Below are 23,239 nucleotides of genomic sequence, written 5' to 3' on the forward strand. Positions count from 1 at the left end.
TCTAATGAGGTACTCCCACCTCTTCTGAGCTCACCAGCCTTTTGTCTTTAAAGCGAAAGATGAATAAAGCACAAGAGAAACGAGACTGAGGAAAATATTGTTCCCTTCATTAGGCCTGTATTTAAACGCAAGAAAGTAATACCACATGTAATTAACATATTCACAACAGAAAAGAAAAAAACAATGCCTCGCTATGTGGGTACTGTACAGTAGATGCACCCGTTAGTGTTCTTGAGATGGGCTGAACATGGGGATAAACAAACATTTCTGGATTATTTACACGTAAGTGGTTATGCTCCTATGTAAATACAAATGACCAACAGATTCCTAACATTGATTGTATTAACATCATATTCTGATCTGGACATAATACCAAAAAAACTTTTATAAACTGCCATAAAACCTCCTTTTCTGCAACATAAATTAAAAGGAATGACATGTAAAAAAAAAGACCAAAATATTTAAGTTATTAAATCAAATATACAGAGTGATTCATTTAATATGTACATATTTACAAAAAAAGCACTTTCACTATTAGAAAATAAACTGTGTCAGTTGGGGAACCTAGAGTTCTCACAATTTACTATATGGACATGGCAGTCTTTGACAGTTGCTATAGAAAAAGTTTAATCTCAAGGCACTTGTCACATGCTTCAATACTGCAATTCTAAAGTAATTAAACAGAAATTAAAAGGCCACTTTTAAACCACAGTTGAAAGATCTCTATAACTTTTTGTTCCTATTACAAAGTGTGTAAGGCAAATTTGGAAAACATCTTACAGAAGCTACTAACGTAACAAGTGCAGTGAGCTGCCATTAATAGAGATTCAAAGTCAAGAAAGCAGTTTAAAGTTCACATAATTTCCTCAACCAGGAGGTTTTAAAGCCACCATTAAATTAGAGCAAGTAATAAAAAGAAATACATTCTGTAAACAGTGTACAGTCTTTTGTACTAAACTTTACACATATTGAAAATACCTCTCCTCTGCCACACAGCGAGTGGATTATAAGTAAACTTTACAAAAATAGCAACTATCAAAGATTACTCATTGTTTTTCATCTGACAGTCATTGAATAATTTATACAAGGCTAAAGAAACAAAATAAATTTTATTTATTATTTTTATTTATTTTATTTTTTTACGCAAAATAAAGAAACTATGAACATTTGACTCCAGATATTTTTAGTCCTTGATGCAAAGTGGAGATGCCAATTTTTCCCCTCCCCAGCAAGTGCAGGCGCAGTCAGCCTACGTTCCAAATACAGGTTAGTCTCTACTGCCTTCAAAGTTTGATGCATTCACATTTTTTACAGATCTGTTGTCCATTTTGCCTATTTGATGGGATTTCTTTACTGGACTGCTCTCTGATGTGTCAGATGCCTTTGTTGGCAAAGGCTTTGTAAGTTTGTGAGAGAGGAATTTGTCCATTTCCTCATCTCTTTCCTCCTCTTCATCCTCCTCTTCCTCATACTCTACATATTCCTCTACTGCATCACAAGTTCTTTTTTGAGGAGATATGAAGTTTTTGCATTCATAACGAATGTCTTTGTTACTGTAAGATCTGTCTATAGGATTTCTTATGGGATTTAAAGGTGCCCACTGGTTGTTGGCACCCTCTTCTCTGGGAGGACGACTTCTCTCTCTCTCTTTTCTTCTCTTCCGAGTCCACCACACGCAGATGATTATACAAGTCAGCCATACAATACTAAAAACCGCACATAGAATTGGAACCAAATAATCTAGAGGGTAAATGAAAAAAAAAAAAGAAGCCTTGAGTTAACAGGACTAGATGTATAGCACTAGACATCTGCAAGAGAAGTATCCATACATAGGTTAGCTCTTGAAAGAATTTAAGAGAAAGGAAATAGGATGTTACGGCCACACAATGATAACCTCCAGAGTGCACTAGTCCATCTAGAAATGCTCTTTGCTAGTTTAAATGAAGTTAGAGCTTTTCCTGCTTAATGATGATGAGGAGAAACATTTGTGATGTTTTCTTCCAACAAACTGGCTATATAGGCAGCATTCATTCTCAAGGACCCAAGCTAAGTTGGCCCAAAAAACCCTAGTGGTAACTTTTAACAAAAGAGTTCTATCCTTGCAGGAGGCAGGATATAAAGACTAATCTGTCTCTAAGCTGCTCTAGAAGTACTGGCACTTGTCTCAGAAATATCCTGTGTTTGCTGTAAGAGGAATCCTTTACCATTAATTCCACAGACATTTATGTACCAGCTATCTCAAAAACCATTCAGGTTAGAGCTGTGCATACAAATCAATCCTGCACTTTTTAGGATGTTCAAGTTTTACTTCAGAGTAAAACACCAGAATAGTCTTCACTGCTCAATGATTCAACAAAAGTGTTGCGGCAACTGCTTTTTTCTACCTTCCCAATAAACCCCACTAGTGCTCTCCAAGCCACTCAGACAGATTGCTTCTTTAGGAAACCATTTCTGGAAATTTATGTACTTTTGGACTCTTTCCCCTGCCTCCTTAAGGGCTTTACTGCTAGGATAGAATAACAACATTTTTCTGCTCTGCTTGATAAGCAAGAATTCACACATGGCAAGAGACAAGACCCGAGGTGCTTAGCTTTTTGCATGCACTAGGATTGTACAAAAGCTCTGCAGACAAATGCTATCAACCTACCAATCTAGCCTCTGATCAAAAAAAAAAAAAATCCCTCTGCACTGTGTACAGCATAACCTGCAAATGGCTATATAAGAACATCCAACTGCTTCAACACCACGGTCATTCATCCCAACATTAAAGCTTCCTCTGAACATATTCTTATGTGGAATACAGCACACGCTCAAACACTTCCTCCTGGTAAAGGGGAGGATGAACAAATTGCCAACGTGCTTGGCTTGAAAGGATCTAAAAATCGTATTTTAGCAGCTTGCGAAAGTATTGTGTTCCTGGAGTAACTGTTATTCTCTCCTCATTTTTCATAAGCAGTCTATGCTAAACCATGAATGAGGGGGAGGAAATACCTCAAAGGAAAAAAGCGCTTTCTAAAGCAGTTTATCCCAGAATAGAATACAAAGCTTGCACTCTCACTGCGATCACATGTATTACTTACACATATGAATGTGGATCCCATTTACTTCATAAAAGGTTCCTACACAGAACTGTCTATATGCAGACTCCAAGCTCAAAACACCTTTTCCCAGAGTAAATTAATAACGTGTCTAAGCGACCATCTCATCTATACACTTGAGCCTTTCACAGGCATGAGATTCTCAACATAGATATGGGGCTTTACAGTACATTTTGTGACAGGTTTCCTTGTAGCTCACCCAGTTAAGGGGGAACAATAAAAGAAACCAAATTGAAGACCAGGAAAGTACAGGTTAGTGTACTTCATGACAACTTCATGGCCACGAGGATGATCAGAGGGCTGGAGCACCTCTCCTATGAGGACAGACAAAGAGTTGGAGCTATTCAGTCTGGAGAAGAGCAGGCTCTGAGAAGACCTTATTGTGGTCTTCCAGTATCTTAAGGGGGCCTACAAGAAAGCTTGGGACCTGACTTTTTTAGGATGTCAGGTAGCAAACAGGACTAGGCGGAATGGAGCGTAACTAGAAGTGGGTAGATTCAGATTGGATGTTAGGAAGAAGTTTTATACCACGAGGGTGGTGAGACACTGGAACAGGTTGTCCAGGGAGGTGGTAGAAGCCCCGTCCCTTGAGGTTTTTAAGGCCAGCCTGGATGTGGCTCTGAGCAACCTGATCTAGTGTGAGGTGTCCCTGCCCATGGCAGGTGGGCTGGAACTAGGTGATCCTTGAGGTCCCTTCCAACCCTAACAATTCTATGATTCTATGAACTTCATTCAAAGAACCAGGCCTGGGTCACCTATATTAAAAATGAGGAGTCTAGAAACCACTCTAACATCAGCTGCAAGTGAAGTCAAAGTCTATCCACTTTCTTAGGAGAATCTTTGAATCTGATTGAGATGGGAGGCAAAGTAACCCCCATTCCTTTTGTCAGAAGAAAGAGGTTGAAGTATGTCAGAATCTCAGCTTAGTTCTTTATCTACACAATTTCTGTTCAAGACATGAACAAAGCTGGTACGCTCCTTTGGGGGAGCAGAGGAAATACTTTATTTGCCAAGGCTTTAAAGAGTTGAAAGGCACTGCCTAGAAGGGAAATGCAGGGGAAGCGGAACTAGTAAATTGCCTAGTCTGTGGGTGGAAGACCTTCCAGAAGACTATGTTGAGGAGGTCTAGGGAAAAACTTGGGAGGGTCTCCTACTATTTTAAGATTTCTAATCTGAAGTTTAGTTGAACTGGAACCTACCAGGGGTCTCCCATAATATAGCCTCCTGCCTCCCCCAGGCAGGAACACATATATGCAAAATCTTCAACTATTTTGGCACAGCTCTCAGAGAGCAAATATTCAGAGATAAAGGCCTCTCCAAACACAGAATATCCTCTTTAAGAGGAGTGAGCACTACATTTTAAGCCAGCTGTGTACTAGTGACAATCACATTGAAACAGACCAAAGTTTCACATTATCATGGCAAAGTATTGGAAGATACTAGACATCTTTAACACTTCTTAAGGTAAATAACACTTAAGTACTTCAGAATAGATACAGCATCACACTATGTCTGACCCCTCCCTGTATTTTTATTATCTCATAGCCTCAGTTTCTATAGTGCAGCAGCATTGAAGGCTGATGTCAGGCTAAGGTTCATGTTGGAGAATCAGAAAAGATTGGAACAGCACATGAGAAGAGCTGATCTTACGTGAAAGGTATATTTAGAGTGCAGGATGGTGTTGGAAGTCAAAACCAGAACAGTGGCAAGGGCAGGCAGGGATATTATGCAAGGGACGAGGTTAAGTTTAAACTAGCCCATAAGCACAGAATCTTGGTTTTAAAATCTCCTTCTCTTCAGTTTGTAGCATCAGTTAAAGCAGCAACCCAATCTATCATTTTCTTCAACACGTAAAGGTAGTAAAGACTGACAGCAGGGGAAAAGAAAATGCTTACACACAGCGAGGATGGGAACCTTACCTGATGATGAATTCCCAACAACGATGGTCTCTACTTTGACTTCCGTGACTGACAACATAACCGTGCTGTTCTGCCGCTTGGTGATTGCATTTACTATCGTGTTAGCAGCGTTCTGTATGAGACTGTTATCTTGTTCATCTCGATGTGGGACAAATGACTGAAGAGTGACAGGAGGAAAACAAAGTTATTGCAATCATCCATGGAAATCTACTTTTTAAATTCAGCTGCATCTTAATTGAGTTCACTAGGTTGAATTTATCCGACAATAGTTAAGAGCCACCCTAGAAGTTTACTGCAGCAGTATCGCGGCTGGCTCTATCCAAGCTGCAGATGCGGTGTCAGACTTGGTGGGTAACACGCCTACTTGCTAATCCAGCATACCCCAAATAAAAGCCAGCTGACTTCCATGTTACGCTGCTGCGCTAAACTTAGTCATAGTTTGGAGCACTTCAAGACATGTGGATTATCTAGACAGAAGCTTGGACTAAGAACAGTCTGCTCTATTTATACCATACACTTTGCTTCCTGCACCATGGCTCAGCATGTTCTTTGCAGTGCTGGTGGAGACAGTTCAGCTTCTGCTTTGATAAACACTTTACTATGAAAATTAACTCTTACTTGGAAACTAAGCAATACATAAGCAGAGTGGTTGGGCTGTAAACACCTCTTAAGGAAGCCTTTAGCTCTCTAGGGCAACAGTCCCTTTCACCTACTCAACCTGCACCTTCTGACATCCTGAAGCAGCTGTACTCTAAATACACAGCACAAACTTCTTCATAAGATCCAATCCAACCACCTGCAACTATCTCCTTACTGAGAAGGTCCATAGGCCAAGATTTCTGACAGAACAGGCAAGCACTGTTCAGTAATTTGGGCTGAATTAGTCTTCAGTTTAATCAGGAAGTTGTGGTAGTCTTACGTCATTAATGAAACCTGAAATTTAACCTATCCAGCTTCACAGGAAGCTGCAAATCACAATTGTCATCTGCTTTGCAGTAACTGCATTGAAGTGAAACAAGCTTAAACAACATCACCTTCATCTCAAAGGAGTAAGAAAATATTTTCCTATATAAACACAAATCTTGTACTTACAATAGCAACTTCCACGGCATTCTCTGTGGAGTAAGATAGATCACATAATATTATCAGAGTTCTTTCCCTAGAAACAGTTCTAGTAGCTGGTAAATACCGGATCTCTGAACAGATATTTTCAGTTGTAGTGCCCTGTTAGAAGCAAGTGAGATTTGCACGACTTTAGTTCAAATGAAAAAACAGTACATCAAAATAAACATCTTCAGATTTTTTTGTAGTTACTGAGACCTAACGAAGGCAGAAAGGGCAGAAAAGAGAACACAGTTTCTGGAATGCAGGGTGAAAAACTGAACCTGTATGACTATTCTAGTACAGTCTGAGTCCATCTTGAAATGTAAGAAAGCAGTTCAGTGCGATTAAAAAAAAAAAAACAAACCAAAAACAAAAAAAACCCCAAACATTCAGAGTAAATCCTAATTTTGCCTCTCTGTTTAGCCAAAGCACAATTAAAAACAATAGAGGAGTCTAATAAACTTTGCAAGTTCATGACAGCAAGAGATCATATTAGAAACATTAATCTTCTGTGCTTTGACATGGAATATATCCCTACACATATTGCCATACTTCATTAATGATTTTGTTCTCACCTGGGGGACTTTGTCTCCGTTAAAAATTAAAGTAATTCTAGCACAGTCATTGTCCAAGTATCCAGAATTAGGCAGACACTTGATATTGGCAGGTAGAGGCTCAGAGGCACTGCATTCTCCCCAGTCTGTGCATGGTGGCTGGAAACATTTCATGTATTTCTCCTGGCACTCTTGACCCATGGGACACTGGTTATTTGAATTATCCCAGTGTTTGTGTAACAAACAAGGCTTTTTCCCACACCACACCTAGAAATTAAAAAGAACAAACTACTGATGCATAAAAACAATTAACTGTAACAAAAACAGCAATTCACATAAGACATTAATGAAAACAAAGTCTCTATTTCATTATTGTTCTCATTTTCCAAAACAAGGATATTTTATATGAACGCAAGAGTGAAAACTGAAAAGATGATTTGAGACTCCATTGACTGGGCATATCTTCTTACAGGCTTACAGATTGGTGCCCCAACTGAGTTACAGAAGTTCAAACATTATAAAAACCTAGATAACTAGTTTAAAATAAATCTAGGAAGAGAAACATCTCCTCAAGGATTAATTTCTCTTCAATGTTTATACTGAGATTCTTCCCACAGAATGCTAAAGATGCAAGAGTTGATGCAGGTCACTGGATAAGCACTTGTCACTTCAACCACTCTCCCCTAAAAGTAAACAGCATGTTGATGCCCCAAATTACTGAGGTGCAGCAAGCTTACCAAACAGCTCCATTTCACAATGCAAACTTTACTATTCTATATAATGATATATACAGCTATTATCTTAGGAACTTACGGATTTCTAAAAGGATACTTGTTATTTAGAAAGCATGAAAGAACCAAATATCACATATAGATATAAGTTACATTTATTGCATCACTATTTCTAAGATTCTAGTTACCTTCAGGTACTTTTATCTTGTGATGACATCTCAAAGCTGAAGGTGAAGACTGTAAAGGGTCTAAAACAGTACTTCTAAAACAACTAAGTGCATGGTTTAATTATTTCTTTACCTACAAGACCTAGCTAAACAAAGTTTAAGGCTGGATAGATTAATAAGACTCAGAGGTTTTTAAACTGGTACTTCCATTGAAATGTGTGAGCTTGCTGTGAGGCAATGTTTCATCAAGTGCTCTTTAGTGGAGCCACCCACCTAGACCTACAACCTGTAAGAGGCCACTGATCTTGTATCTCTCCACCTGCACAGATACCACAAATCCATTGAGAAATACTATCGCAGGATGGCTTAGAGCACACATACTAACATAACATGTTCTATATGCATTTAAGCTAGTCTTATTTTTCTGAAGTCAACTACCAGGCTGTAGCTCATAATAAACACACAAAAGTTGCAATTTGCCCTTCACTAAGTCTGTGAATTGACAATATAAAAAGGCAATTACTACCTACTTGAAGAGACTTCTTCCTACATGTCCTTTCCCTTGGAACTAAAGTTTCACAATAATTGGAGGCTCTAGAACTGTGTTTGCAAAGCCTTAGCAGAGTGATTTATCCTTTCAAGGATCATTGTTCCATTCTAGTTCATATTTCCTTTTCTGCAAAAAGTGCATTTTCTGCTTCTAGAGACCTTGTTCTAGCATGTAGAGACCAGGACAGTAGCTTATTGATAATAAAAACAATCCTATAATGAATTTTACAGGAAGTCATTAACTTTTTTTTTTCCCCATTTAAACAAAGGCGTTTTGGGGGATACCTACAGAAGAGTCTAGATGGAAAAATGATAAGTTTCAGACAAAAATTATTTACCTTGGTGCAGTCAATACGGCCATCCAAACAGTGGCAGTTGTTGCATTCTTGATCCCACCGGCTGCCATGGGGAAAGGTCATTCCTTTAAGCCAGCAGGGCTTTCCAATTCCAATCACTAAGTAGAAAAAAAATGAAAGTGCACTCAGACACTTCACCTCTCAGTTACTAAAGCTATACAAATGTAAATAAATTTTTAAAAAGACAAAACTACCAATAATACTAGTTTCTGTTCCCTACACATCAGACTACTGTACATGAACTCTATACCAGCTACCTTATACCCTACTGTTTTTTAGGTAAAGGCTGATAGCAAATATAGGAATACCTTCTTGGCACCTAGGACCAATTCTTCCAGGGGGACAAGTACATCGATATCCATTTATTTCATCTATACAAGTGGCACCGTATCCACAAGGGGAAGACTGGCATTCATCAATATCTAGATAGAAAACAGGTAAAAATCAATGACAAGAACATGGAACATTGTAATCAAACATTTACTGAGATGTAATCTGACACACGGTACCTGTTTTCTTAGACTCACAGAATAGGTTGGAAAAGACTTACCATCAAGTCCAATCACAAAACTAACATTGCCAAGTCCACCACTAAACCATGTCACTAAGCACCACAGCTACACCACATCTTAATAAACAAAGTACAGCTTGACTTCAGAATTATAGTTCTACCATTTCAGCAGTAACCTCTAACAGATTTCTCATTATTGCACCCCAATTGAAGGTCTGTTAATCAAAGAAGCAATCATAACTGACTCATCTCTAAGAGATGTTGGACAGCTGAAGGTGCTAATGTCTTCTCCACATTCAGCTATAGAATTGAAGTCCCACATCCTGTTCTGGCACTAGTCTCAGACTTTTAGGCTTCCTAGAAAAGCACATGCTTTCAGGAAGTTATCACAGTGCAAGAGCTAAACAATGAATTGGCTCAATAGTGTCCAAAAAGTGTGACTTACTGCAATACAATCCACCATAAGGAAGGAGAGTAGCTTAGTTTGTAACAGACATGATGTTAACTTTTCTTAACCTTGAAACAGCGAATAGATTTAGTACATACATGCTTAGCACAAAAGCCTCTTAGGAAAACCACCGTCCTTCAAAGGATTCTGAGGCTTAGCCATAGAAATCTACTGATAAAGGCAGAGAAGCAGTCCATTCAGATGCACAGCAGAGTGGTGGTTGTTATCCCAGGGAAGTGAGCAATATTAATTTATGCAACAGTCTACCAACAAAGGCAAGAGAAACCAACTCGTCAAGTTTTGAGCCACAGGCACCAACTGCTTCATCTTTAAGCATAATAACTTCAAAGACGCTTTGGAAGAGAATAATTTCCTTCTATTGAAAATGGATGATCACTCCAACCCCCCAGAAAACACCAGTTCTTACTGATGCACAGCATCATCTCACCTTCTACATTTTCAAGGACTGGACTTTGAAACTGAATGGGGTAAATGGTAGTGGGTGAGACTGTTACCCATGCAGGCAATGGAAAATACCAAATGGATACGGAACGGCTTTTGGTTCTATGTAAGCTTCCTTCAGAAGTGCAATAAGATGAAGGTTTATGCAAATACAGAAATATCCAAACTACTACAGTGTTTAACTACTCTTTCCTCCTCTCTTCAAACTATATTGGTTTAAGCCTCTATAAACTGGAAAAAATGACTGTTTCTCTTATCTGCTATAAAAGGCATTTTGTCAGAGCTACTCCTTTTGCCCCATTCTTCTGTCCCATTAAAAATGCACAGTATTTGCCTTTGACTGCAAATAGTCTTCTCTGCAATTCTTGACTGGAAAAAGAGAATTCAATATCTCAACATCTGTGTGTCTGGACGAAAACACATGGCTATCTGCCATCCCCAGCTCTATATTGAGAGATCACTAAGCTGATGCTTAGTGATATGGTCAAAGTGGTAATATTCCATTTTTTTTTAAACAAAGACTCTTCCACAACACTTCAGTGCAGTTTTAGGGTCTTTTGTTCTTCATTCACATTAGTTTCCATCAATAACTGCAGTTTAACAGTTCTGTTTTATAGCTTTGAAAGACTTTCATCATACTTCTGTTACTTGTGTGCCAGCACTACACTCCCGACATTTTCTTTTTCATTTACAATGTTTCAATGAATTTTGCTTTCTAATGTTCACTGGAAGACCTAGTGATATACATCACCTCCAAAGTCAAGCTATTTAATAAGCTTCTAGGATGCCAGCACCCTAGAACCTTCAGAAATATCTGATCAAATCTAGCAACCAAGGCTTTGAGTATCATTTAAGCCAACTCATTTCAGGACAGGTAGCTTCTGACTAATTATTTGGAATTCAGCTAAGCTAAAGGGTCACAGGGTGTTCTGATTTATGCATATTTACCCGTACAGGTACTTACTAATTCTGCAGTCAGGACCAGCAAACCCAGGCGCACATTCGCATCGAAACCAATTCACACCATCAACGCAGATGCCTCCATTGTAACTGTAAAAATAATAACCCTATTGTTACACCGAGGGTTCTCAGGGTAGATTCATGAGTCTAAAGATGAGCAAAACCAGTAGGTTTTGCGTGCCATTTTTGAATGCAAATTTCTGTTGTCCCTATTCATATTACTTCCCTGACTATTCTACAATGCAGAATTTAAAAGTTCATGTTAATTCATAATAGAAGTTCTCCTTAATAAGCCATCTACATTGTTTCACTAGTCTCTAATTAAAGCTTTGTTAATTAAACCTTATGCTGCTGTTTCAGTGGATGATCTATTTTCATCAAAGGAGAAAGCATGTTAGATAAACAATACTGCTTAGTAAGTCACTTGTTAAAGCAGCAGCATCCTACTTCAGTGCCTGTATGCATGGGGAAGTGCATCAACACAATCCACTGAGATAAAACAGCACTGCAGAGTGAACATGAAGGACTGAGCTTTTGCAAGGGGTTGCTCTGTTAGGGGGTTTTTGTTGCTGTTTAGGTTTCTTTTTTGTTTTTTAATTTTAGTTTGTTGTTTGCTTTTTCTAATATCTGAAGTACAAATTATTGCATCAGAATGGAGAGAGAAAGATGATTTGCTTTATCCCCATACCGGTGTTTTTCCCCTTCAACCAAAAATATTGATCTCTATATTTAAACTGCTCCCATTTTACATTTCAAAAAATTAATTTTGTTCTTGAAACACATTTATACATATTATTTGATCTAACAGGACACTTTTATATTACCTACATTTATTTATTGTAAACTAACAGGTTTTGATTTCTCATTTTTATTCTAGAACTCAATTGTAGATGCTTGAAATGTTATCGTCTGATTCATTTCACATCACAGTAATTTACTAGTCAGTTCTGGCATGAATATACTAAAATGCTTTCATCTGTTCAGATATGATTCAACCCAGGATTGTTTTGTGGTTTTTGTTGCTGTCAAGGAACAGGTAAGGCATGGCAAAAAATTGTTTTAAGATTTTTACGGAAGTCTGGCTTTGATTATTTTAGGATAAAATTTGTTTTAATCCGGAATGAAAACTCCTATTACTGTGCTCACTTTGATTTTTAAAATAGGTACAGAACTGGAGTTCACACACTTACCATGGATGAGGGTTGCAGTCATTAGTATCTATAAAAAAAGACAACAGACTGGTGTAACTAGCAGCATATTTTCTAATGTCTATGTATTCTAAAAGTTCTTTCTTTTCTAATATCTAATGCTCAGTAGACTATCTGATATGATACAGGAAAACAAAGAAAAATACAGAACCGAAAGTCTTCTTCCAGACTTGCAAACAAAATTCAATCAGACCTAACAGACCAATGAACAACACTTCAAATTTTATGAACAGACTGACAAATGCAACATTTTACAACTTTGGTGTATTTTGATATCAATATGCAACATCACAGAAATAAACTAGGATATTGGTAGTGGATAATTTAACCAGGCTCTAAAAGCTTTCTAAAGGATCACTACTACACTACTACTTTGGCACTTCATATGTATATGAGCAGCTAGACAGACTTACTTAAAACTTTTCCTTTATAAATGGCTCTAAATTACCCATCAGTATTAATACTAGCAATGTCAGTTTTAAAACAGCAAACTAGGGCATACATCAGTAGAACAGTCATTTCAGAGCAGATTTAGAGTAGTAACAGAGCTCAAATTTAGGTGTGTTTTTTTCTTCCTCTATGTTACATCTTGGAAAAAAAGAAGAATCAATGTGGCAGGTTTTACTTCAGCTACCCAATTCACTATATTGGTATGTCAAAGTAGTTAACTGCCATTCTCAGAGAAAAGGATGGGATATACAATACTGTCTGCCTTTCCACATTCTTTTAATTATTAAAATTAGTATTTTGGTGAGAATTCTTTTTGCTCTGCTCTTGTTCCCAAAAATGCTATTTCTACAGAAGGCTGAAAGTCTTATGTTGGCAGAGATTAGGTGCAAAAAGAAGCATGACAAATTCTTCATTCATTACTCTAGCATCATCCTCTTTACCTACCTCCCACTCTGAATGATTCAGATGTTTTGGCATATGAACTCTATAAACTTGCTTTGTTTCAGTTAACAGCTCTGTGCCAGACACTCCTAATATTACCCTGGGGGAATGCAGGGGAAGAAAGGAGAAAAGCCTTACTCTGAGTGCATGTACGCCCTTCCCATCCTTCTTTGCAGATGCAAGAAAAGGAATCTCCACTGCCAACACATGTTCCTCCATTCATGCAAGGGTTTGCAATACAGCTGCTGTTTTTAGCTTTGAAAACAGAAAAGGCCTCTACTTAGCATAGAAAACAAAACATAGCTATATTCTGGATACATCAGTAACACAATCCTGATTAACATCTGAGTGAACAGTGCAAGACTTGCAAGGGTGTCACACATCGCATGAGAACCTCGCACCTACCTTCACCATCCCAATTCAGTTGTTTGATTGAACCATGAAGTTTTATTTTAAAAGAGTACCTACTTTTTCTCCATCTCTGTAAGCATCTTTCAAATACTGCTAAATTCCTACTTTGGCAGTGAGTTACCCAGGTCACGAGGTGTGTTTCATAATAAAATAGTTGCATTTGAAGTTCAGATTAACTAAATGCTGCAAATTGTATCTAAAAAGGAGAAAGGCTACACTAAATTACCTTCATCCAACTTCTTGTTCCTAGTGTGAGTTTCACATTCATAAACATGTACCATGGAGACTATGTTCAATCCCCTAAATGATCAAGAGTTGTTCCTTACAGGAACCCTGCAAATCCCCTAGGAAGAACCATTTAATTTCATTCTTCCTGAATATGTCTGCTCATATGCCTCTCGATCACAAACTTACTCACAGGGTCTTGAAAGAGTAATAGAGAACTCAAGGCCCAAGTCCACATGTTTCAAATCTGCTTAGGAGAAGCTACATAGAAGACTAACCTGCTGAGAACAGCTTCCTAAAAATCAGTATTATATCTGGTGAGTAGAAGAAATTGCTCTAAACTTCAGTTACCCAGCCAACTGGAACAGCTGTGAACTAGCAAGCTAAAAATCCACTGTGTCTGTTAATTAAACAGTTAACTACTACTTAAACACTTCCCTACTTTTTCTGGTTTTATCTGTAGCTGATTTAAAAAGCTTACCGGTGTTGCAAGTACTTCCTATCCATTCTGGAGGACATGAACAGCGAAATGTATCTCCATCATCATAGCACGTTCCACCATTGCTACAGGTATTTGCATCACATTGGTACTCACCTATGCATCACAACAAAACAGTTTTAATTTCCATTGGTCTTACTGAATTTTAAGACTAATCACTTTTTTAATTACAAAACTACTTTAAAAGAGTACTAAAAATGCATAGTTCCACTTGCTGTATTATAGTAAATAACCAGAAGAGTGGAATCCAAGGGCATCTCTTACAACACTATTTCACTACATGAAAATGTTCTATTTTGCTCCTGGGAAAATGAAGTAGCAATGAAAGTACACTTATGATTTCACTGTGATTGTTTTACATTCGATTTCAGGAACTCTAGTCTCATGAGAAGAAAGAAAACAAGTCTTTGGGTAAAACAAAGATCAAAGCAAAGAACACTTACGTGAATGGCAAGTTTTGCCTTTCCAGTCATTCTTACACTCACAATAGAAGTCATTTACCAAATCAATGCATCGGCCACCATTGTGACATGGATTAGGAGAACAGTCATTGAAATCTAGAAAAAGAGTTATTCAGATTAGAATATCTAGCCTACCCAAGGTCATAAGACAGCATAAAACACTTCATAAAGGAAATTGTGTGCTATTTAGGAAGAATAGCACCCCCAGCTGTTATGGGGTTATCTTTATATAAGCAAGGAAAAAAAAAAATCTGATTTAATACAGAACAGCATGAATTAAGGAAGGTCTTCTGATAGCCTAAAAGTATCATTTAGTGTATCTTTTAAGTAGAGCACCAAGCTCGTTTCATTTTTCCAGCAAACAGCTGTATTCTGAACTTCACAAAAAAACCTTTCTAGTAGGCACTACAGTGACCTAAAAAGGAGCCCCAGTCCAGGACATTCACATGAGATGCTTAATTCTCCCTCCTTTGCTTTATGTCTCAAAATATAGAGAGTTAAAAACATTAGATGGCTTAACCATATACATACACTAATGCTTGTATACAGACATATATACATACATACATATTTGAATTTCAGAGAAAGTTCTTTTTACTTGAAAAATACTTTAATAGGTAGAACAAAATTATTCCAGACTGAACTTCATCTAGACCACACAAAAAGCTTTGTTGACAGTGGTAGCTGCCAAAAGCTTCTCTGTCTTTATTTCACATTTCAGTTGGTGCACATCCTGTAATAAGTCTCAGCAAGTCCATGTATTCACATGTTCATAGATTCATAGAATGGTTTAGGTTGGAAAGGACTTTGAAGATCATTTAGCTCCAACTCCCCTGCCGTGGGCAGGGACAACTTCCACCAGACCAGCCTGCTCAAGGCCTCATCCAATCTGGCCTTGGACACCTCCAGGTAGGGGGCATCCACAACCTTGCTGGACAACTGGTTCCAGTATCTCACTACCCTCACTGTAAAGAATTTCTTCCTATTATCCAGTTTAAATCTACCCTCCTCAAGCTTAAAGCCATTCCCCCTCATCCTATCACTCTAAGTCCTTGTAAAAAACTCCTGGCTTTCTTACAGGCTCCCTTCAGGTACTAGAAGTCAGAGGATGTCTTCATTAGAAGGATGTTCAGAGTACAAAAACAACTAAATGCAGTTTCCTCTGAGGTAACTTAATCAAGAACTGTTCTGTTACACTTTTGTCAACTAAGGGCTAATATGTCTCATGTCAGGGCAGCTCCCATGGAACCCAGAATACAAAACACTGACTCATGGTATTCACTGAGTATAAACTCCAGCTTCATCAGTACTTTTCTTTCTAAAGGAATAGATATAAAATTTATAAATTACTTTAGTAAGGTAGAAGCACATTACAGCTTACACTAGCTCAAAGCTAAAAAGCTTTCCAATTTTGGAAACTGCTGTGTTTGAACAGATTACATAAGTTTGCCCCTTACCCACACCAGTAGGTATATTTTGCTTTTATTGCTATAAGCATATAATGAGGAGACCTCCTAACAGGGTATATTCATTTTAGCCTCTCCTCAGAAGAAAAAAGGTTTTCTTCTCCTAATGTATGTTCTGTGCTGTATCAAAAATCAGATTATGGTCCCATTAAAAAGGAAGTGAAACTTTTAGAGCTGCTACTCAAAAATCTTATTGAAAATACTGTTGCAAACAACACTAAGTAGACTGTAATTATAGAAGAGAGAAACTACTCCATGTACCAATTATCCTTAACTGTTACAGCAAAACTTTAATATTTGATCCAGCAACACTTAGTAGCACTCACTTGTGTCACAGAGTTCTCCTTCCCAACCACTTGAGCAGAAACATCTAAAGGAATCAACTTCATCGATGCATGTCCCACCATTCTTGCAAGGTTTCCCAAGACAATCATTGATATCTATGACAAAAAGTCCACAATTATTGTTCAAGGCTGTCTTCACCTGTCTAGAGGAATGATCTACCCTTGCCTCTTCAAGAAAAACAGCATGAGGTTATGTTATATTTGTACATACACAAGAACAGCTTAAACAGCTGTTTTAAAGCCTGTCAAGGTTTCTAGATGTATTCTCTCATGTAGAAAGTCAAACCAGAACATTAAGTTTACCTTGCAAAAATGTTCAGGTGTTCAACAAATGCCTGCAACAGCAACACATGCCCGAAGCTGTGCTGACAATGTGTCTGTACCTTCTCTATCATTCCCACGTTGGAGAAATCCATGTCTTGTTAGATTGTACATAAACACAGTGGATATAGACATATTCACGTTAAAGTTGGACTAATCCCAGTGAATCAGTACAAAGACTTGCCAGAAGAAACTACATTTCAAGCAGTACATCTCAACCAATGCTCTTTGTGACTTTATAAATCTTTGTAAAATCTTCATATTTTATGACATAAAATTTCATAATAAAAATTTATTTTCAGAACAACAAATATATTTAGAAGAAACTCTTACTTACTTTCATGACAGTATGTTCCAGTAAAACCTCTTTCACAGGCACAAGTAAAATTCCCTCCTGGCTGACTAATACACCGTCCATGAGGTCCACAAACATTAGATGAAATGAAACGTATTCCTTCTTGGGTTGCATTAGTGAAGACTTCTATTGTACAGCTGTCTATTACTAAGAATAATAAGTGTATCATTAAACTGAATTTGCATCACCAATCACTTCTTTTTGAAAAAGCAGTGCAAAAATTTATCACAATTTAAAAAATTATAATTTATAATTCAGGACTGTTACAATCATTTTTTTCTCACTACAGAGTCCAAGTTCGTACAATAAAAATGTTACTGCATTGTGCCGTTCTAGAAATACTACTCTTCTAATGTACCACCAATACATGAAGATAAGTTTCTGGACAAGAGCAGGTACCTTTACAAGAGCTGTTCTTGCAGTGGTCCTTGAGATGAGAACAATTCTTTCCATCATAGTCATCAGGACAGGCACAGTAATAATCTCCTCCTAGATCATAGCACTTAGCCCCATTTTGACAAGGGTTAGGCTCACAGAAATCAATATCCATCTGTAAGAAAGACCATCGTTAGCAGCAGCTGCTTCATCTCCCACAAGTAAGCAGGATTGTCTGTGTTGCTAAAGACACAGATAAAGCCAATGTACAAGCAACCTCAAGTTTTCAGGTTTGTCAATAGTACGTATATATATAAATATATATCGCATCCCATCCTGCAACACAGAGAGAAGCTTCAGGTTACTTTAGTCAATCCTAATGCAAAGCATTTCTGATACTGATAAAAAGATACTCCTTTGCAAGAGGCTGAATAAACACAGCTGCAATAACTTAGCAAAGATGAAGCCATTAGGAGATATACTGTGACTACCCTGGATCACGACAAGTCATTTCTCTGTCCTTCACACCCATATACTAAGCGCTGTAACGAAAGTTAAATACTAATGCACTTGTCAGCTTTGTCTGCAAGACACAACACAGAACCTTAGAAAAGCCTGTTCTCTCCAGCAACTTCTCTTCCCATCTCAATTAACACATGGAATTTATTACAGAATCACGTAGCCTGGAACGGACCTCTAGAGGTCAGCTACTCCCCACCTCCTGCTCAAAGTAAGTCTAGTTAACACCAAGCTGTTCAGGATCTTGTTTGCACTATCACCATGCCAATTTACACACAGAATACTTGGTACATTTTGAACATTTCTTACCATCTGTTTCAAAAACCAGAATCTAAACCTAGCTTTCATAATATAGCCCTTAACACAGACAAATTGCTGTAGCAGAGCAGTTCTGCTTCTACAACTTCAACATGAAAGACCAATTGGTAATGCCTTCAATTCACCTCAACAGGAATACTGTTATAAGGAATACTGAATATTGTTTCTTTCCTCCAACTTGTTATTCTTAAGCATTGTTTTCCTTTCCTCAAGAGAATTATTTTTTCCTCTCCACATCTCACAGCTTTCCAATCCTTAGATGTAAAATTATGTTGACAGTGGATTTGGTCACTATTTTTAGCAGTTCTGTAGCTTGATAGAAGAAAAATTCAAAGGTAACCAAACCAGAAGGAACACAAATGGTGTTAAGTATTTCATTCAAAGAAGCATGTACAATTCTAGCTACAACACAGGGATTTTCAGCAAGCTACACCATGTTCTCATATGGAACATTCAAATAAACTACAAAAAAATAGCTAAGGTTTGAGAAAGATTCTCAGATCTCCCCTATCAGATGTCTCCATTTGTTTCCTTCCATTAGTGTAAATTTCCCCTTCCCAATGCAAGTTCAGTAGCTGGTACTTTAGCATCTGGAATCAATGGTAGATATTTCCTGCAACAGACAAGGCAAGCAGCCAACTCCTCCCCTATTATTCAAACAGATTTGCTAAAACTAATTGCACAGCATGGTATGAACCAGCCAAGAGTGAAGTACTTCAGCTATGATCCTTATGTAGAAATGGCACATGAACTATTAGGTACTGCACCAGTTTTACTGAACTGGTCAATATCTAGAACCTTTTTAAAATTAAGAATAAAAGGAGGGCATTGTTTCTTTAACAATGCAAATAATGAAGAATAAAATTACTTCAGCGTTTAAGAGATCACTCTAACATCATCCACGAAAAACTCTGGTGCAAATCCAACAAAATTCTAACCCAATGCCTCCAGTTGATGCTGCTAACCATAGCCAAATTCATGTGTTATCAGCAAAAGACAGAAAGAGTACATATTTAGGGCAATATAATTACATTGGAAAGTCTAATGTCCTAGAAAGATCTTAATTAGCACATAGCACTTTATGAACTATCACTAGTATTTCAGATCTGAATTCTTAAGCACTAGAACTACACGTTCCTAAAATGATCTAAAATGTCTTTGAGACTACTCTTATCAACAGCAGTAGGATTAACTGAATTAACTCTGAAGTATGTATCTGAAAGATATTACGATGAACACCTAAAACATTCTAGCGTAACAAAACAACGTAAGTCCTGAAAATTGTGAAAGAAAATGTTGCAAGCTTAAGGAATGTTTGCAGCCTTAAAACATTTAAGAGAGTCTACACCTATGTGCAACAGCTTGGAAGTTTAATCAGGCTGCAAATTCAAGTGTTACAGCTACTATGACAGCACTGCACAGCAAATTTGCTTATTCAGAGTATCAAGTAACAGCTATGTCAGTCAGCAATGCTTTAGCCTTGGGTTACTCCTATTTAAACCCAGACATATGTTTCTTTCAAGAATTTGATCCATGAAAAGTATTGCTGTAATTTCACCACTGCCCTCACCTCACAGAAGACTCCTGAGAAGCCCTGTGAACACAGGCAACTGAATCCATTCACCAGGTCTTTGCAACGGCCTCCATTTTGGCATGGATTGCTTTCACACTCATTTGTTTCTGTCTCACAGTTTTTTCCTGTGAAACCACGAGGGCATAAGCAATGGTAACCATTCACTTCATCCTTCAGAGATGGGGGGAAAACAAGAGTAGAAAGACTTCATTGATAAAACTTCTATACAAGAATTCAAGTTACGTCTATAGTTTGGATTTGTGAACAGCAGTAGCACTACACTTTATCATTTAACCAACCTGTAATTCCCAACTACAGAATGCATACCTAGCCAGAAAAAGATTATTTTTCAACATGGTTAATTTTCAACACGGCATGTAATAAGCAGTAATTACCTTACAAGTCCCTCCATGTTGGCATTGTCCGTGACAGTCATTAATATCTATGGATAAAAATATGCAAGACATTAGAATTTATAATGGAACAGTAAGCTGTAAAAGTACAGGTTTGCAAAACAATAAAGGACAAATTCTTTTTAGAAAGGATTTTTCTCGATGTTTCAATAGAAAGCAACAATGCTTGATATCTTAAGAGGTTCTTATTTTTAAAAATATATTATAAAAAATTACATTTTACATATTTCTATTAGTGTAATAGAAATCAAATGCTATCAGCTAATATCTAACATTTTTGCTAAAAAGTATTTTAAACTGAATTAGTACATAATATCATTCAGAATCTGGAATAAGATTTATTAGAGTCATGTAAGTTTATACCTAAGCTCATTTTAATACCAATTACACTTTCAAATAGATTTTCAAACTGTATTTTCACTTCACATTGCTGGAAATTTGAGAAACCCTGTCAACAGGTATTTTTACTTTTACAAGTATGTGTACTATCGTTCATCACAAAATCTTTTTTTAAGAATGAATTATCCTATGGTCAACAGATACTAAAGAAATACTAACTGATATGACAATTAACTCCTGTCCATCCTGGAATGCAGTCACAGTAATATCCACCAATGAGATTTTTGCAAGAGTAAGCATTAACACAGGGTTTCCCCTCACACTCATTAGCATCTGTGAAAGAAGAGAAAAGAAAGAAGAGAATAAAGAACAAACCCAGAAACAGATTACCACAGCACCCAGCAAAGTTTCCATGCAATCCAAGCATCAGAAGTTCTTACTATACATTGCTAGGGCACTAAACCTATTTACATACCATAGGTTTTTAATGCACATTTGTCTGTAGTAGCACATGCATGTTATTTTATTCTTCCCTTTACCACAACTCAAAAAGATGTTAGTCAGGGCAAATCCCTTCCTTGCCTCCATTAGCTTATAGTCACTGTTCTGCCACCATCAAGAAGGAGATACCATCACCAATGCTGTATTATAAAATAGAAATGTTATCTGACATTCTAGAAGAATTACTGTAAGCAAGCTTAAATTGGGGCTTAAATAGTTACAGGTTCACTTCAAACTTCTGGCTTTGAGATCTGTTAAAGAAGAGCTAAGATACCAATTGCAACACAAATCTTCAGTATTTTCTTCAATAAAAATCACATTGGAAAACCACTTACACAATTATTCATTATTTAGGAAAAATATCTAGTGGTTTTCAAAACTTTCAGGTAATTGCTTACCAAGCTGACATGTTGCTCCAATCCACTGTTGTGGACATATGCACTCAAATGCATTAATACCATCAATACAGGTCCCTCCTTGAGCACAAGGGTTTGATGCACATTCATCAATATCTGGAAAGTCAAAGGATGACCTCCATTATACACTTAAAAATTTGGCTTAACTTGTTTGGGTTTTTTTTTTTTGAGTGATTTTAAGGTGAAAGGGAAGACTGTACAAATAAGAAAGCTTAGGAACAGACTGGCTTTATCTAACTTTTGCATAGGTTGTTGCATGTTTTTGATGCAGGAGACAGAAACTCTGAAATTTTCTATCTGCAATTCTATCCTAGATTGAGAGACAAGCTTCTTTTTTTGAGGGGGATGTGGGGGCACATGCGGGGTTAGCTGCTCTTGAAAAATGGATTAAAAAACCCTGTGTTCCAAATCAGAAGCAAACATGGAAAACGATTACATAGGTTCGTAATACATTTTACTACTTCCCTGTCTTCCAAATAAAATACTTCAGCATTTAAATGAATCTACTCTTCTGCTACATTAAGAAGGGGAGAACCATTCACATTTATATTCCTTCAAATAAATCCATTCTATATTTTGCTTTAGATAGGTTAAAGAGTCAAACTGTCCTACAAGCTTTGGCAAGAGGGCATTTCTCTGGGTATTGACCAGCTATGCTTTTATAACCTGTAGATCTCAGCTACATCAACTAGATACTGCTGGCTGCACAGTACCATTAATCTTTTCAGAATTTCCCAGCAAACAGCTGTTAGAAGTCCAGTAAGGTCAAAGACTACCACCAATTCCAAACCCACAGAGCATGATATCATGAAGTAAGGTTGAAAGGGTTGATATAACTAGCAAGTCAATCATCAGTAAGTACATACTCACCAATAGCACATGTTGGTCCACTCCACCCTGATGGGCAGTGACACTTGAAGCCTGATGAAATTTCATGACAAATTCCACCATTAGCACACGGATTAGATACACAAGCATGCTCCGCTGGGAAGACAGAAGGAAAGAAATTCTTGCTAAATCTCTTCCAGTATCAATTAAAGAGAACTTCACACTTAAGAAATTGCATTCTGATTAAAAGTGACCAAAACCATGAGCAGTAAAAAGTGCCTGTACAAAAGTTTGGAGCCTCCCCCTACAGCTGTGAAACTGTAGAGAATAAGATTCTAAGTCAGAATTTTATTGAAGGGCATAAACAGGATTTTATTGAAGGGACATCATCCTTCATATCAACTAAATAAAAAGCCTAAAGGTAGACAGGTCACTCTACCTCAGTGTCCCAGGAGCTAGAGCAGTTCCCCATTAACCTACTGCTTTCAGTCACACTTCTACCTCTAGAGAACTTCAGCACTTTTTTTTTATTCAGTGAGACAAAACAAATGTTGTACACTGAGGTCTGAACAGTTTAAGTATCAATGATCTGTTTAGCTGCATTCTAATACCATTCCTTGGAAACAGCAAAGAATAGAGCTATTTGCAATCATAGGCACTACTGCTTGCTGTCACTCCATGGTGGACTATAACACCAGCAGAAGCTGTATTACACAACAATCAAGTTTAGGAGGAACAAGTTGTACACTTTAACTTTTGATATGCTCCTTCGCAGAAGTCAAGGAAGCTTTTGGAAAGAAAAAAATCCCCTTACTAGGTAAGGCTATCTAATTGTTACTAGCATTTATATTTTGGAATCTCTATTTCAGAGATGCTATCTTTCAGAGATTTATACTGTCTATGATCTTCGGCTCTAG

The 23,239-nt window shown here is 37.4% G+C and overlaps 1 protein-coding gene across 1 annotated transcript in view; it reads right to left on the bottom strand.

Annotated features, from left to right (window-relative positions):
- Nucleotides 1–1,267: 1,267 nt before the first annotated feature.
- JAG2 (jagged canonical Notch ligand 2) overlaps nt 1,268–23,239 on the bottom strand; it is a 69,325-nt gene continuing 47,353 nt past the window's right edge. Inside the window, exons 8-26 of the mRNA XM_054400257.1 lie at nt 22,365–22,478; nt 21,477–21,590; nt 20,797–20,910; nt 20,221–20,267; nt 19,823–19,996; nt 17,440–17,590; nt 17,023–17,187; nt 16,347–16,460; nt 14,537–14,650; nt 14,076–14,189; nt 13,097–13,213; nt 12,050–12,077; nt 10,864–10,949; nt 8,787–8,900; nt 8,461–8,576; nt 6,697–6,942; nt 6,110–6,241; nt 5,018–5,174; nt 1,268–1,740 (exon numbers count right to left, since the gene is read on the bottom strand). Coding sequence (XP_054256232.1) covers nt 1,268–1,740; nt 5,018–5,174; nt 6,110–6,241; nt 6,697–6,942; nt 8,461–8,576; nt 8,787–8,900; nt 10,864–10,949; nt 12,050–12,077; nt 13,097–13,213; nt 14,076–14,189; nt 14,537–14,650; nt 16,347–16,460; nt 17,023–17,187; nt 17,440–17,590; nt 19,823–19,996; nt 20,221–20,267; nt 20,797–20,910; nt 21,477–21,590; nt 22,365–22,478 — 2,690 coding nt within the window. The remainder of the gene's footprint in view (nt 1,741–5,017; nt 5,175–6,109; nt 6,242–6,696; nt 6,943–8,460; nt 8,577–8,786; nt 8,901–10,863; nt 10,950–12,049; nt 12,078–13,096; nt 13,214–14,075; nt 14,190–14,536; nt 14,651–16,346; nt 16,461–17,022; nt 17,188–17,439; nt 17,591–19,822; nt 19,997–20,220; nt 20,268–20,796; nt 20,911–21,476; nt 21,591–22,364; nt 22,479–23,239) is intronic.

Source organism: Indicator indicator, chromosome 4, assembly GCF_027791375.1.
Source record: "Indicator indicator isolate 239-I01 chromosome 4, UM_Iind_1.1, whole genome shotgun sequence".
Classification (NCBI taxonomy): Eukaryota; Metazoa; Chordata; class Aves; order Piciformes; family Indicatoridae; genus Indicator; species Indicator indicator.